Source organism: Canis lupus, chromosome 28 (genome assembly GCF_048164855.1).
Source record: "Canis lupus baileyi chromosome 28, mCanLup2.hap1, whole genome shotgun sequence".
In the NCBI taxonomy this organism is placed as follows: Eukaryota; Metazoa; Chordata; class Mammalia; order Carnivora; family Canidae; genus Canis; species Canis lupus.
Window position 1 is genome coordinate 2891354 of NC_132865.1, and position 16706 is coordinate 2908059.

Sequence of the window (16706 nt, forward strand, 5' to 3'; positions counted from 1 at the left end):
TCCCAGTAGATACCACGAATGTTTGTTACTGTCAGTAGAACAGGATATGGCTGTACTGGAGAGGGTTGTATATGATGCACAGATCATGTGTAAGTACGTGCTTTGAATAGGAATAGTAAATATTTTTGAAAAGCTGCTTCTTTTTCTTATGAGAGAATCTTTATCCAGCATACTCATCCCATCACAGACTGAGGGACAGACATAGGACTGGCTAAGAGTAGGAGTCAAGCAGGCAACCTGTACCCTTGGAGATCACCCTCGAGCAACTCTATGTCCTATATGTGCCTCTCTTCTTCATTCACATATCCCCCTCTTTCCACCCACAGCTGAAGCTTTTACCCTAGGATCTCCTCCTACCTTAGATCCTGAAAATCTGCCCTTGGCTCCACTCAGCTCTACCTTTTCTGGAAGATCAGGAGGTTGCTTGACATGAAAGCTGTGGGTTTAGTGCAAGAGCACTGGATTTGGAAGCAGATAACCAAATCCATGTGCCTGCTCCATTATTTTAATGATCGATCATGAGTAAGCTATTTAATTCTTCTGAGCCCCAACTTCTCATCAATAAAATGGGGATAATAACACCTCTCTGGTTGTTGTAGAGATTAACTCAGAGGTAGTATCTGTGAAAGTGGATAAAAGGTATTAATGTTACAAGTCTCAGTTTGTAGTTTCCATAAGGTTTTTCTGAATGAGTGTTGTTGTTAAGAGGCATTGGAATGGCCCATCCCATTGTATCTATTGTCTATCTTAAAAGGGCGTTTAATTGTTGAAATGCTGAATTAATGAACTTCACCTTCAGGGAGGACAAAAAAAGAATGAAAGCAAGATGTATCCTGCTTTCCCAGCTAAGAAAATGTGTCAGGACCAACCAGGAGAATTTCAGACTTAGGCCTTTAGCAAAGTCTTATTTATTATTTAGGTTATCCCCATAAGGACTTATAAATGCTAAAAAAGAATATACATACTTATTTGCTCTCAGGGCTGTTGAAGTAGAGAAATTTTAGAGTGCTGTACCTAATACCCAGGCCTGGGAAAAGTGCTTTGGGTGTCTTGAAGCCCAGGAAGAAAAATGGAGGGGGACACCTCAAGAGAAAAGAAGTCAGACTGAATTTTTTAGGACACAGGGGAGCTCCTTTAGAACTAAGAACATAGTCTTTACCTTGGACAAGAGGGTGGTACTTAAATAACTAACAAGGGACCAGGGTGGCTCCCTGATACCCTTCCTGAGCTGGTCTAAGAGAATAGCTCAGTCTGGAAATGTCAGATAGCCATAGGACCTTGGGCAAGTCCCTTAAACATTGTGCCCTAGTTTCTTCATTCATAAATGGGTATAACAATAGTCCCCATTGCTTTACCTCATTGAAATCCTTGAGAATTTAATGAAATAACACTTGAAAGTGTTTCAAATTGCACCTGGCATGTGGCAACCCCCCAGTAACCCCCCAGGTGTTATTAATAGTATTAGAATATCAGAGAGGCCGGGCTCTGTCTCTAGCAAGTGGACTGGTCTTACTATTGAGTTTATTTCTTTTTTTGCTAAGTTGTTTACAAACAACACTAGGAGTTGGCAATTATTCTTATCTCTGAAGTCTTTAAGACTAAATATTCTATATGTTGGCAAATTGAACACCAATAAAAAATAAATTAAAAAAGTATTTAAGAGAGGAATGTGCTTTATCTATGTACTATTTGTCTTACTTAAATACAGAGTGGAGAAGAGGTTACAGTGTCTCCTCTTACTCTTACCATCTTCACTGGTGAGTTTTAGAAGCCTGTCATCCATCATGGCTTTGTCCTCAGATACTACCGGCTGCAAAGTACATTTTGCTACTCAAATTGATGTTTCATGGATATGAAGGCTCCACAGTCAGACTCCAAAAGAACAACCCACAGCCTCCTTAGAGGGTTCACAAAGAATTGCTTTAGAGGAGAAAAATACCCGTGTGTGCTTTTTCTGAGCAATGTAACTTGGTGGAAAAAAGAAGAAAAAAGGCTTATTTTTGGTTGAATATGAAGTGGTCATAAAAAAACCACAGACATACAAACAAGATTGTCAGAAATTTCAAACTGAGAACTAGAAAATTGTTTATGCCTTTCCAGTTCTCTTGGTCCTGACCTATCTTTCCTGACAATTCACTTTGGGCCTTGTAGGTGCAGTGGAATGAGCCAGGTGCGAAATACTCCTTGGTTGACAAGGAGAAGCTGCCAAGATTCCCATTTACAATTGACCAGGAAGGAAATATTTATGTGACTCAGCCCTTGGACCGAGAAGAAAAGGATTCGGTGAGTAAATCTGGGCAGAGTTTCACAGGCAACAAAGACAGAGTCCTGTGCCTACGGACAACCAAGCACAGATTCGATTTTACTTAAAAACAATGCCCCCAAATGCCAAACTGTGTTCTGAACCCCAGTACATTATTGCTTTTGGAGACAGGAGAGCACCCCCACAGACCGGACCTGTTTCATTTTGTCTTGTTTCCCTGTTTTAAGTAAATTGGAAATAAAGGGGTAAATTAAATAGCTGATTTCTCCGCTTTTAAACGGGGATGATGGAGGAGTCTTATCTTAACACTGATCTTTCTGTTGTAGTATGTTTTTTATGCTGTGGCAAAGGATGAGAATGGAGAACTGCTTTCAATCCCACTGCAAATTGGTGTGAAAGTTAAAGACATTAATGATAATCCACCTACGTGTCCATCTGCCGTGACTGTATTTGAGGTCCAGGAGAATGAAAACATAGGTAAGAAATGAGAGGTGTTCAAAGCCGGGTAACTGCCCTCCTTATGCTACCTTTGCAATCCCTTTCGCATCTCTACCAGGTAAGAGGTGGGCAGGTAAGCATGGGCAGGGATCACTTGTGCGTGTCTAGCACAGCGTAGAGATTTGAATACACTTTGGGAATCACACCGTACAGTATTTCAACTCAAACAAGGTCTGTATAATGTTCTTAAACTGGAGCTTTTATAACTACTACCACCACTTATTACTGTTACTACTACTACTACTACTACTACTACTACTACTGCTACTATTAACTACTATTACTTCTCCGCCCTTACCACCACCACTGGCACCATAACCGCTTATGCCAGTATCCTATATACATACATAAGGTTATCTCATTTGCAAGGTTTTCCCATAGATTCTTATTTGCCTTCTGAAAATCTCAGTAACAGGTAAAATCTCATCAAATTTGCTAAAGAATTTAGATAAACGTTTACCTCCAGTATCAGATACCCTGCTATAAGTAAGCGCTACAAATGGAAGTTGACTTTTGACCTTTGATCCTCCCTCTCTAGGAATCAAATAATAGTTCATGAAGCTGGTTGATAAAGTTCAAGTCCTAACTTTTTTGTCCTTTTGTTCTTGACTTGCTTTATTTCCCTTTACTGTGTTGAATGATAGCTTCAGTTTTGTACAGGGGCAACTACTACGAGAACATTAGGATTTCTGGGAGTTTTATGACCTCCCTGGATTCGGAACAAGTCTTGGCTATTACTCCGTGGTGATGAGCCCATTGGTCGAACAGGCTGGCATTTCTTGAAATGTGTTTTTTGTTTTGTGCAAGTTTCAGAGGCTTACAAGGTCAGCAGTCTCTTACGACTGCTGCTCCTAGGGCTTTGCTGTCCTTGTAGGCAGATCCTCCCATACATTGTGGACATTCTCATCATTTTCTTTTGATCTCTCTACTCTTCTTGCTACACATTTTTGACACAGTGGGTGCCATTCTGGCAGCATGATGAGCACTGCTCCTGTGGCTTGTTTGCTCAATGTGCATGTTTTGTTTGTTTTTCTTGCTGCCAGAAATTCTGTATAGGCGACCTATCGTCCGTGTGTTCTGTGTAGGGCCTGTCGTTTTCATTTATTCTAATGCTTGCTGCAGCAGGAAGGGTTAAAAGACAGCATGAAGGATTTTAGTTAATTACAAGGAAGAATCTTCTAACAGTGACCTTGTGTAACAATGGAATGAGTGACAATAGCCAAGGAATACTTGTGGCATCATCCTTTTTGAAAACCTCACAGAGTTCTGGTCTGTGATGCTGAATGAAGGCAGAGGATCTTTGAAGAACCTTCCAGATGGTCCCTTAGTCTCTTTGTATACGGCCTAACATTTGGTGTATTTGATATCTATTGTTGCATAACAAAACCCCCCCAGACTTTGCAGCTTCAGACAAACATTATATCACAGTTTCTATGAGTCAGGAATCAGGGTGCAGCTCAGTTGGATATGACCTATGATTCAGAGAGAAAACTGGGGGGGGGGGCGGTTGGGGGAGCACGGAGAGCTTGAAAAATGGTGAGTAAGATGAGAGGCAGTATTTTTATGACCTAATCTCTGAAGCGGCATCCATCACTCTCATCATATTCCATTGACTGGAGTGAGTCACTAGACCCAGCCCACACTCAAACAGAGGGGGTTACACCAAGGCATCAGTATGGTGGGGATTATTAGGAACCCTTTTAGAAGCTGTCTACCTTTGGAAAGAGGATAGTACTAGTGTTCTGAAACTGGCCAGGGGTCATTGTTGGTAGAATAAATTGTTCAGGGGCCCAGGGAGCTATTTGCTTCTCTAAAGTTGAGAATCTGTTTTGTGACAGTATTTCACAAGGTGTCAGGTAGTAGACTTAATGGACCAGGAATTCTTATAACAGAGATTGAGTCTATTCTTTATATTTAGCCTAAAAGAGGCACAAAACAATGTCCCTGCCCTTTGGGGGCTTACCGTCTAACTCCATAAAATGCCTTCAAATTTCCACATAAGTCAGTGGATGCAAATTGCAAATTGACTGGGGAAGGGGTGAAACCTAACTCCACAACTGGGATGTAGTCGAGTTTTAGCTCCAAGGGGGGATTTTTGCTGCCTGTTAGAAAGCCACAATTCTCATTTCGCAGAGCAAGATGATCCAGAACCTATTACAACTCACCCAGAACTGGAGGGAGTAGTGAGTCATAGCCTCTGTCTTCTTGGAACTCCCCGGACTGAAACACTCACAGGGATAAAATACATGGGGTCATAAACCACAGCAAGGCAGGGGATATGTGCCTGTTCTTTGCCCTGTGTTATCTTTGGGGTGGAGTCAGCCTCTGTGGTTGGTGGTGCATAAAGTTGCTTAGAAGCCAGCTGTGGTTGGCTTGTCCTCGTCTAGTTACATTTGTCTTGTCCATTAGTGTCCAAGGATGGCTGTAACAAATTACCACAGACTTGGCTTGAAACAACAGATATGTCTTTTCTTACCGTTCTGGAGGCTAGAAATCTAAAATCAAAGTGATAGCTAGGAGGAATTCTTCATGTCTTCTCTAGCTTCTGGTTGCTCCTGGCATTCCTTGGCAGCTTATGGCCTAACTCTGCTCTCTGCCTCCCCTTTCACATGGCCACCTCCTCCGTGTGTATCTTGTGTCTTCTCTCCTTCTAATAGGGACAAGATTAGGCCTACCCTAAATCCCAGATATAGGCCTACCCTAAATCCAAGATGATTTCATCTCAAGATCCTTAACTAATTGCATCTGCAAAGACTTTATTTCCAAATAAGGCCAAATTTAAGGTTGCAGGTGGACATGAATTTTTGTAGGACACTATTTGTTATGGGCTGAATTGTGTCTCCCCTCCCAAAAGTATATGGTGAAATCCTAACCTTCAGTACCTCAAAGAGGGACTATTATAGAGCTAGGGTCTTTAAAGAGGTATTCAAGTTAAAATACTGTCATTAGTGTGGGTCTTAATCTGATATGACTAAAAAGAGAAAATATGGACTCGGACATGTACAGAGGAATGACCGTGTGAAGACATGTGAAGATAGCCAACAACAAGCCAAGGAGAGAAGTCTCAGAAGAAACCAACACCTTGATCTCAGATGTTTAGCTTTTAGAAACTGTGAGAAAATACATTTCTGTTGTTAAATCTACCCAATCTGTGGTATTTTGTTATACTGGCCCTATCAGACTAATATACTGCTCAACACACTGCATTATGGAAAGAGAAGAACCAAATAAATGAAAGAACTTTAGTCTGCTACTCAAAGTTATTTACAGTATTTCTAGGAACCTGGGTATCCAGTAAAGCCATTTTGAATACAGTAGATTAAATAGAACCTGTAATGGATGGATTCCCTTTATTCCTTCTCTACAGGGAGCAACATCGGGACTCTTACTGCCCACGACAGGGATGAAGAAAACACTGCCAGCACGGTTTTAGCATACAAAATTGTGGATCAAATCCCTGCATTTCCCAAGGAAGGACTCTTCCTGGTCCAAGCCTACACAGGAGTGTTCCAGTTGGCTAAGCAGTCCTTGAAGAAGCAAGACACTCCACAATACAACCTGACAGTACAGGTGTCTGACAAAGGTTAGTATCACACTCATTGTCAAAAGGGAAAACACCCATTTTCCTCCGAGATGTGCTTTGTTAGGCTGCTCTGATGCCTGGGTGTATTACAGGATGCCGTCTGAGAGTTCTTGCTTCCTTTGTAAGACTCACACGGAAAACAGAGGCAGTTGGGCCAACATGGTCGAGGCCAGAGTTATAGCTCGGGCAACATTATCATATCGGTTCCAGTCCTCTGAGAAGCAGATGCCAAGAGGAGATTAAATGTATGAGGATTTTTTAGGGGAAAGGCCTATGAGAAAAAAAATGTTGGGGGTGGGCTAGTGTCCAGGGAAGCCTGGGGGAGCCATCAGACCAGAGTGAAGGAAGGCTGGTGGGAGTACGATAGACCACTAAGAGTCAAGAAAAAAGTTGGCAAGTAGGCCAAGGTCACGGCAGTCCAAAGTAGTCCATCGGAGGAGTCTATGCTCTCCTAGAACATGCCTGTCTTGGCATGCCTGCCCTGCTCGGTCACTGGCTGAGCATGAGAAGCAAGGCCTCAGTGTAAACAGGCTGATGGACCCCAGAGCACCGCAGTGGGGCCATCATCAATTGAGTTCCTTGTTGTTGAAGGTCAGCAAGGCCTCAACAAGGCCTCTCATGGCCACTGTGATCATGAACCAGAATATTAATTGTATTTTTCAATTCCCCCTTCTGGACTCTAAGGACTCTATTGTATGAAAGTGGAGGAGAAATGCATCTTTGGGAAAGTTCTGTCTTCTATCAGCTTCCAGTTGGCCATTTGACATCAGGAGACATTGTTCCTTACACCTATACAATCTCAAAGCAGTGATTCTTAATCCTTGTTGGGTCACAAGCCCTTTGAAAATCTGATGAACACTGTGCATTCTCTAACAAGTGCACACGTTTTTGGGCAGTTGTGCACAGACACCCTAAAACACATTCAGAACATATTCAGAATCAGACTGATTTTAGGGGCACACACACTCCTAGGTTAAGAATCTTTCTTTGAGTTAACTAGCATCCAATCTCAGATGACCAAAGACTTCAGTGATCATTACACTAGGGGTCCTAGATTTTATAGGTACAGAGAAGAAAAGAGCATTGTTTCACACCGCCTCTCACATTTCCCTTTGTAAAGATGTTGATATACTGAAGAGGATTGGAGTTTAACGGGCCCCCAAAAACAGACCTTTAAGAGGTTAGTCATTTGGCAAATACTGAGGGGCTAATATATGTCTAGCGTTTTGTTACGAGGTACAACGGAAGTGAGTGTAACAAATCATCCCTGTGATGAGTTAGCAATTTCCCACCATTAGCCATCCATTCTTTGAGCCAACAGTTACTGAGCACTTACCTTGCATGAGATGCCATTCAAGGTACTGAGGCTACTCGGGTGAATGAGAGCTAGTGTCCGTCCTCAAGGAGCATTCATGATGAAGGAGATGGACGCGTGAATAAAGAAATTACAAGAACCGTGAGCAAGGTGGCCCATGAAGGAAATGAGTGACTGGGCGGAGGGAGAGAGAGCAGGCTTTCTGGAAGCGCTGTCATTGAGCTGAATTTGGAAAGATGAATAAGACCCGTCACAAGATAGTGCAGGGCTTAGAAAGGAGAAGGGATTCCATCTGCAAATGCACGGAGACCTGAAGCAATCGAAGGCTGTAAGAGCATCAGGTGGAAATCAGGTTAGAAACTGTCTATGCTCATGACACATCTACAGAAAACACGGAGCAGATCGTAGAGCAGATTTACACACAGATATATGTGTGTATATGTGTGCGAGTGGAATTCAACCTTCAGCCGTGCTCTACGGCAGCCTAGAGATTAGGCTTAACATAGTTTTACATAAAAGCAGAGAGGGCTCGCTCCCCGGGAGACCACGACTGGCCCAGGTGAGGTGTGCAGAGCAGGGAGCCAGTGTGTTCAGGCCCTGGGACCCTTCTCCCCCATAGTTGGCCATTCTTGTTGTCTGCAAATGCTCTGGGGATCGACGGAGGCTTTAATAAGCGCCCACTGTTTTAATTCAGTTGTTGGTAGATCAGAAGCCCACCTCACGTCCAGTGCGCTGGACGCCTTCTGTGGGGTTAGACTGCCTGGGGGCACCGTCAGGACCCCGGAGGGCTCAGCTCCTCAAGGAGAATGACCCAGAAGGTTGTGGGCAGGGGCTGGGGGGTCAATGGACCGTGTGGGGTGCAGTGGACTGACCGATCCCCAGGAGACCCCGAAGAGCAAGGCCTGCACGTTGGTCTGTAGGCGAGGCTGCCGCCAGGGGACCTGCCCCCACCTCTGTCGTCCCGCTGGTCCCCCTGCTCCTGGCTGCCCCCCTGGGATGGGCAGGGGAAGGGTGGGACAGGCCGTGAGGCCTCGGGGCCCCTGGGGTGGAGGCCCGGCCGCACCCGCCCTGCCTGTGACCTTGGCCGGGTTGCTGGACTGCTGTCCCCAGCGGCTTCCTCGTTGGCGAACTAGATGGAGTCAATGAGGATGAGGTGAGGCCCTTCACTCGGAGCCTGGCACACGGGGTGGCGGGTGGGATCCTGACGGGAACTGCGGCTCTGCTTGGCCAGGCTTTGTATATGAACTAGCTGAGGCGACGAGGCCTTGAGTGACACACTGAGCTCTGACACACCCGATGAGTGGCAGAGGCAGACCTCAAGAGTGGGACTCCGGAGCCCCGAGGCCCAGCCGTTCTAAGCCTCGGCGCAGAGGGCCCAGCGCCTCGGTTCTCCTGCTGGGGCTCCCCGGCACCCCCTCCCCACTGTAGGCTGTGCCCCTCTTGGACCCAGTGTGCACCTGCAACCTAGAGCACGTCTTGGAATTGTTAAACCCACCTCTCAAAGCCTGTGTCACTTCCCCTGGGTTCCGTGTGCCACTTCTGACCCGGTCTTGCCTCCTATGGTCTGGGTAGCCAGGCCTCCTGAAGGGGGCTAACCGTCCCACTTCCTCCCTGATTTGGGGGAAAGGGGATGCGCACCCGACCTTCCCACCACAGAGGACAGAGGACATGCAGGACGGTAAGTGTGGAAGCGCTCGGAGAAGGAAAGACAGCTGGCTGCGCTACTCCGGAGAGGCTTTCTGGAAGTAGTTTTGTGCTAGGCTTGGAAGGCTACGTAAGTTTTGCTAGTTGGGAAAGAGAGTTTGCTTCACAGGGGCAAAAATAAAAAGATCCAGTCTTGAGCAGGAACAAGCCTTATCTGGGAGGGGGTAGTTGGGGGACAGGGGGCGCCCAGGGTCTCCTTTCAGGGCTCTCTGCAGCCTCCTTTTGGGGGCCGCCTGTGGGTGCAGGTGGGGAGCAGAGAGCCCCATCCCCACAAAAACTGCACGTCGTCAGCAGAATCGTGGCCGTGACTGTCGCTTCACTTGCCAAGGTGTTTCTTGCAGGCTTCTGCTCTTCGTGCACGCCGTTTAACGAAAATGTTTGTGATGTGACTTTGATTTTCAGACTTCAACACCCTGTGTCAGGTGGAGATCCACGTTATTGATATCAATGATCAGATCCCCATCTTTGAAAAATCAGACGTGAGTAGTTTCCATCTGTTGTTTTCCCTTCGTTCGTATTACTTGACCCTGACCCTTGCTTCTGGGATAAAGGTGTAACGAGCGGTTAGGAAACATCCCAGACTTTAAAGGTAGCTTTAGTCAGAACACTGGTGACAAAGCCAGACACCACCTTCAGTGGAAATCCTCAGGGAACAATCGATTCACTGCTATCGTATCTGGGAACATCCGTTACAAACTTCTGCCAATGGCTCGTTTCTTCCAAGGGCTTGCTTAAATGCTGCAACCACAATCTTTGTCAAATTGGAAGGAGATGAGTGGCTACTTGCATTTTGCCATCACGTGTTTTGTGACAATGAATGGATTACTGCTAGGTTTCAAACAAACCTTTTCTTTTAAAGATTTTATTTATTCATGAGAGACACAGAGAGAGAGGCAGAGACACAGGCAGGGGGACAAGCAGGCTCCCTGCAGGGAGCCCGACGTGGGACTCGATCCCAGGTCTCCAGGATCATGCCCCGGGCCAAAGGCAGATGCCCAACTGCTGAGCCACCCAGGTGTCCCTACCCATCTACCCATCTGCATTTAAATGCATTACCTAAAAAAAAAAAAAAAAAAAAAAAAAAAAAAAAAAAAGCATTACCTTTTTAAAAGATTTTATTTATTTATTTATTTATTTATTTATTTATTTATTTATTTATTTATTTAAGACATACACAGAGAGAGGGACAGAAGCAGAGACACAGGCAGAGGGAGAAGCAGGCTCCTTATGGGGAGCCCAATGTGGGACTCGACCCTGGGAACCGGGATCACGACCTAAGCCAAAGCGGACGCTCAACCACTGAGCCACCCAGGTGTCCCTCAAGCAAGCATTTTTAGTCAGATTTATTATGGGGGTGATTTAAACTCCTTTTGCAATAACTGGATAAGAGGAAGGAAAGGAGGAGCTGACCTCTCGGCTAAGCCAGACAAGAATGTGCTTAAGACATTTGCAAGAATTAGGAAAACTGGGCAGAAAGAGCAGGAGAAAGAAGATCAGTTGAGAACATCAAGAAAAGCATCCACCCGTTTCGATGTGGGCTTGGCACCTGGGAGTGGCTTGACCACTGCTTCCCTTAGAGAGGGGAATCCATCTGTATGGATTCTGGGGCACAGAGTCTAGTCTTTTGACTAGACTGTTACGTGACGTTTAAAGCCAGTTGTGGGACAACCCAGAGCCCTGTGGTGGTGATCGTGAATCAAAATTGGAATGAGGCCGTGGCGAAGAAAGGGGAGTGGTTTATGAGGGGGTTTGGATGGCAAGAGGTGGGCCGAACGCAATGAGAGGAAGAGCCCACTCCCCCAACAGCGCGGGAGGAGGAGCCCACTCCCTCTCAGTCTCCACAAAGCCTTCCTTGGGTTGTGGTTGCTTGTGTCCCATCTGGATGGTGGTTTTACACTGAGGGTAAGAACATCCTACTTTGGGAGTTGGAAATGTGAACGGCGCCCCAGAGAGAGCGTGTGGGCTTCTCTCCTTGCCCCAGGCCTTGCCCAGGCCCTGCCTGCTACCGTTTTTAAGGTCATGATGCCCGCAGAGATGATCTGGGGGGGCTTCAGTGGAGGGGTGGGACGTGGTCTGGGCCAATGATTATAGACACGGGCTTTGGAGTTGGACAAGCGTGGGCTTGAGGCCCAATTCTGTGACTCACTGGCCGTGTGCCCATGGGTGGGGTTTACCTCAATCCTCTGCTTTTCTGCCAAATGGAGGTGACAGTAGAGCTGCTTGATAGGGTGCTTTGTTGCTTATCTTTCCTGAGGCCTTATCCTGGGTCGGGCATTCAGGGGGTTTACATGCTTTATCTCTCTTAAACCCCACAGCAAACAGGACATGGGTTGTATGGCTATTGTTTCCATTAGACAGATGAGGAAACCGAGAGTTGAGGAAATGAGGTGACTGACCTCCAGTCACCCAGCTGCTAAGTGGCAAGCCGAGGATTCATCCCCAGGCTGTTTGACTCCAAAGTTCAGGCTCTTACCCTCTCTTCCTTGGTGGATTATAGATTAAGGAAAATAATATATGTAAAGTGCCTGCCATCATGAGGTACTTCATACACAGGAGCTGCTTATTTATGTCATCACTGTGATAGCAATTGGAGTTAATAAACATATTGGATGTGGGAAGGGGAGTCTGTTCTAGAATCCGATCTGTAGCTCCCCAAGACGCGTTTCTTGGTGCCATGGATATCAGTCTATGAGGATGACTGATGTCAAAATCAACTGCCACATATTTATCGGTGGGAAAAGATGCGTGGTCAGTATTGGCGCAAACTATGACCCGTGTTCATCGTGAACCCACACTGACAGATTCGTCCTTTGGCAATTATGCTTGATGACAATGGATGTTCTCATTTCCTTCCCGTTTTTTTTTTTTTTTTCTTAGTATGGAAACCTAACTCTTGCTGAAGACACAGCGGTTGGGTCCACCATCTTAACCATCCAGGCCACAGATGCTGATGAGCCACTCACCGGGAGTTCTAAAATCCTGTATCGTATCACACAGGGAGACAGTGAGGGACGGCTGGGGATTGACACGGATCCCCAAACCAACGCTGGATATGTCATAATTAAAAAGGTAAATAGCCCCTCGAATGGGATTTTTCTGTTTTAAAAACCCAGTTTCTTATGACGGTGCAAGGATCTATGTAAGTGGAGGCCCTAGGTTAGCAGTGGCCTCTCGGTGTGGTGAGGGACTTCTAGAGCCCTTGTTCGTTCTCATCCTCCTAAAAGACAGCAGGCCTAGGATCTAGTTCTGTGTCTGTTGCTAACTGAGCAAGTGACCTTTGTGGAGGGAGGTAGGGTTGCCATTTACAATATATAAAATATAAACTGTTTTTTAGAATAAGTATGTCCCATACAATATTTGGGACATACTTAGGCTAAAAACAATCCCTGTTGTTTACCTAAAGTTCAAATTTAGCTAGGTGTTCTATATTTTTATTTATTAAATCTTGGGAGGGGGGAGGTTTTGCTGAGGACTTTACCTCTCCCTTTGCAGAAGTGGGGTATGACACTGGGTGGGCCCTGTGAACCCTTATGGCTGTGGACCCTCTATTCTAATGTGTCGGCCATAAACTCTTCTGGGAATTGGTAGCTCTCCTTTCAAGGTTTATTTTTTTTTTTATTTTTTTTTAAAGTTTTTTTGTTTTTTATTTATTTATGATAGTCACACAGAGAGAGAGAGAGAGAGAGAGGCAGAGACACAGGCAGAGGGAGAAGCAGGCTCCATGCACCGGGAGCCTGACGTGGGATTCGATCCCGGGTCTCCAGGATCGCGCCCCGGGCCAAAGGCAGGCGCTAAACCGCTGCGCCACCCAGGGATCCCTCCTTTCAAGGTTTATTTATTTATTTATTTTTTCCTTTCAAGGTTTAATAGACAAGTTTATCCTTCATCCCATCCTTCTTGCCAACCCCCTACCTTTATCCTTTGTGATATTGCTAAGCTCACTGGCTCTCGCTTCAGTTTTCCTTCTGTAAGGACGCGGAAGTCTTTAGAGCCAAAGTCTTGATTACCAAGGTACCTGCTTCTTTGTGCAGGATCTCCCCATCCCTCCCTCAATCTACTCTTACCCCCCAACCTTCTTATCCCCCCCCCCACTGTATTCACCTAAATCTTGACCTTTTTTCCCATGGCTGCCTCATCGATGCTTTAGAGCATGTAAATGGTTCACCAGATGACTCGATAGGAATGTCATCCGATATGTTTGGAATTAAAGGGGTCAGAGTTACAGCAATAGTGGGTCTGTAGGCATGCCTACATGGTTGTAGGCATGGGTGACGGTTTGCATTGTGGTGTGCCAGAGGCTGCAAAAAAGGCTCAGGAGGAAAGTTTTGGACCAGAATCGAGGAACGCTGAAGAGGAAGACAAAAGTAGAATAATTTCACAGAAAATGGGTAGAAGCAGGGGGAGAAAAGTGCTAGCGCCAAAGCAGGCCCTGGGGGCAGAGTGTAGGGATTCTGATCCGATTATTATTACCATGAACTTTACCTCAGACAAAGGGCCTCTGGGGGATCCAGCAGCAAGGTTCGCGTGAGCACCAACTGGAACCATTAGCATCCTGTGTCAATATGACATAGGAAAAGGAGTCGGGATGACTCCCCACGCCGTGTCCATGGACGTCCACATGGAGAAGGATCGGATAAAGGAAAGGGCAGTTTTCAGAGTTGGCGATGGGTGGTCCAGGCAGCACATTGGATTCTTTCCCAGCGGAGGGTGGGGGCAGACAGGTCCCAGTTTCTCCCAGGACCAGAGTTCTCTAGCCCTGTAAGAGAAGACAGAGACCTGCCCATGTCAGCACGACTGATTCCCACGTGTCAGCATTTCCTCGTGGTGGCTTGTTGTGAGCCAACGTACGTTAGTTTGCCCATTTGTGGCTAATGGGCACCTTTAGGGAGATGCAGATGACCCCAAATGATTAGTGAGTGGGTGGCAGTGAGCTGTGAGTATCCTTGCACACAGCCTTGACATGAGGAGGTACGTTACAACCGAGCAGGCCCCTGACCACAGTCTTTGTTATATCCTTCTTGTTTTGTCGGTGTATTCCTAGTGCGTGGAATACTGCCTGGCATAGGGTAGAGTCGGATAAATATTGGTTGGCTGAATAAATAATTAAATTCTGTACTATGTACAGTTATTAACAGTCTGCCAGGCACAGAACAATCATCCAACTTGTGCGTTAGGCCAAGAAGTCCTAGCTCTCTGTCCCTCGGGCACTGTGATAACAGTATTCTAGTGAGAGGCTTTGTCTGACGGTCCGAAGAGAAGCAATGGTAGATAGAGACAGAACAGACCTGGAATTCTAGATGCTTCTGGAATGTGGATCTCTGAGTAAGATCTCTTAAATAACTAACCCTAAGGTGTAGATTCTTGTTGAGGGTACGCCAAACGTTAACCAACTGCCCTTAGATGTCTGTATTTACTATGACGCGTGTATGTATTTGTACTGTTGCTAGTGTTTTCAATCAATTAGGCTCTATCCTGTGGTTACTTGTGTATGACTTGGGCTTCTAACTCCCTCCCCTGTAAGCTGCTAGGGGACTACCATTGCTTTTGAACCATTGTGTTAATCATTTTTTAATGCTTAAAACTAGTTCTTAAAAAGCACGCATAACATGAAATCTATCCTCTTATGTTTCCTAGTGTACCTTAGCTGTATGCACACTGTCGTTTAGCCTCCCTAGATCTCCTTCTGCTTGCATGTGTGAAACTCTACATTCCTTGAACAGCAGCTCCCCGTTTCCCCCATCCTGCAGCTCCCAGCGACCACCATTCTACTTTCCATTCCTGTCAATTCGACTGTTCCGGGTAGCTCAAAGAAGTGAAATCACGCATTATCGGTCCGTCTGCGACTGGCTTATTTCACATAGCTTGATGTCCTCAAGTTTCTTCCATGCTGCAGCATATGACAGGATTTTCTTCTCTTTTAAAAGGCTACGTAATTTTCCATCGTGTTGTGTCTATACCACGTTTTCCTAGCTCATTCGTCGATTGATGCCGTGGTCGTATCCCCTCTTGGCTGTCGTGAATGATGCTGCATCATCATGGGAGTGCAAATATCCTGTGTTCAGTTCTCTGGGGTAAATATCCAGGGGTGGATTGCTGGTTTATACAGTTGCTCTGGTTTTAAGTTTTTGAGGAACCTCCAGGCTGTTGTCCATAGGCGTTGTACCATTTTACGTTCCCCCCAGCAGTGCGTGAGCGTTCCAGTTTCTCCACTTCCTCGCCAACACTTATTTCTTTTCTTAAATTTTATAACGGCCGTCCTGACAGGTGTGGTTTTGATTTGCATTTCCTTGATGATTAGTGATGTTGAGCATCTTTTCCTATACCTGTTGGCTAGTTGTGGGTCTTCTTTGGAGAAATGTCTATTTGAATACTTTGCCTGGTTCTAAATCAGGTTGTTATTATTATTTTTAAGATTTTATTTATTTGAGAGAGTGAGAGAGACCAGGGTCAGGAAGAAGGGAAAGGGAAAGGGAGAAGGAGGCTCCCTGCTGAGCAGGGAGCCTGATACCCAGGGCCTATATCAGGACCCCAGGATCATGACCTGAGCCAAGGCAGATGCCTAACTGACTGAGTCACTGTGGCTCCAAGGGTGATTTTTTTTTTTTTTTATGCTAGTGAATCGCGGGAGTTTCTTCTTATCGGATGCATATCACCTCTCATCAGATACATGGTTTATAAAATAGTTTCCCCCATTCTTGCCTTTTCATGCTGCTGCTGGTTTTCCCTGCTCTGCCAAGCCTACCAGTGTGATGTAGTCCCACTGATGTACTCTTGCTTTTACAGCCTGTGCTTTGGGTGTCATATCCAGAAACTAAGTTTCTTAGTCACGTCTCCATCAGCAGCTGTTCGTCTGAATTACAAACGTGCTAACCGCAGGCACAGTTGGCCTCGGAGGCCCTCCCGCCCAGTGCAGTCAGCTCCACCTTACAGAGCGTGGCTGCACCCCTTCTCCTTAGGTGCCCACCCTGACCCCTGCCGAGCAGAACTAGGGGACTAGGATGGCAGAGCTGGGGACTTGACCCCAGGGGCCTCTGGCTCCTCTCAGGTTCTGGTGTTGCCACCAAGTGGGGTCACCTCCCAAAGGCCCAGTTCTCTCATCTGGAAAAATTGATGAATTGGTGGCACGATCTTGATAACGATGTTGGGGGATTAAACGCGAAGACACACATACAGCCCTTAGCACAGGACCCAGCACATAGCAAACTTCGAACGTGCCCAGCACTATTTTAATTCTGATTAATTGGAGCCTGGACAGAAGCCAGGATTCTGTGTGTGGGCAGATGTGCTTTCCCCTCTTGCTGTGGGGGCCACACCTGCTGGATACAAGGGTCCAGGGGTGCAGA

At 46.0% G+C, this 16706-nt stretch overlaps 1 protein-coding gene across 6 annotated transcripts in view; it reads left to right on the plus strand.

Moving 5' to 3' along the window:
- The window catches only part of CDH17 (cadherin 17), a 63058-nt gene that overhangs the window by 26075 nt on the left and 20277 nt on the right, over nt 1–16706 (plus strand). For all 6 annotated transcript variants that reach the window (XM_072803905.1, XM_072803900.1, XM_072803901.1 and 3 more), the window contains 5 exons: nt 2152–2283; nt 2590–2740; nt 6129–6344; nt 9766–9842; nt 12241–12432. In XM_072803905.1, coding sequence (XP_072660006.1) covers nt 2152–2283; nt 2590–2740; nt 6129–6344; nt 9766–9842; nt 12241–12432 — 768 coding nt within the window. The remainder of the gene's footprint in view (nt 1–2151; nt 2284–2589; nt 2741–6128; nt 6345–9765; nt 9843–12240; nt 12433–16706) is intronic.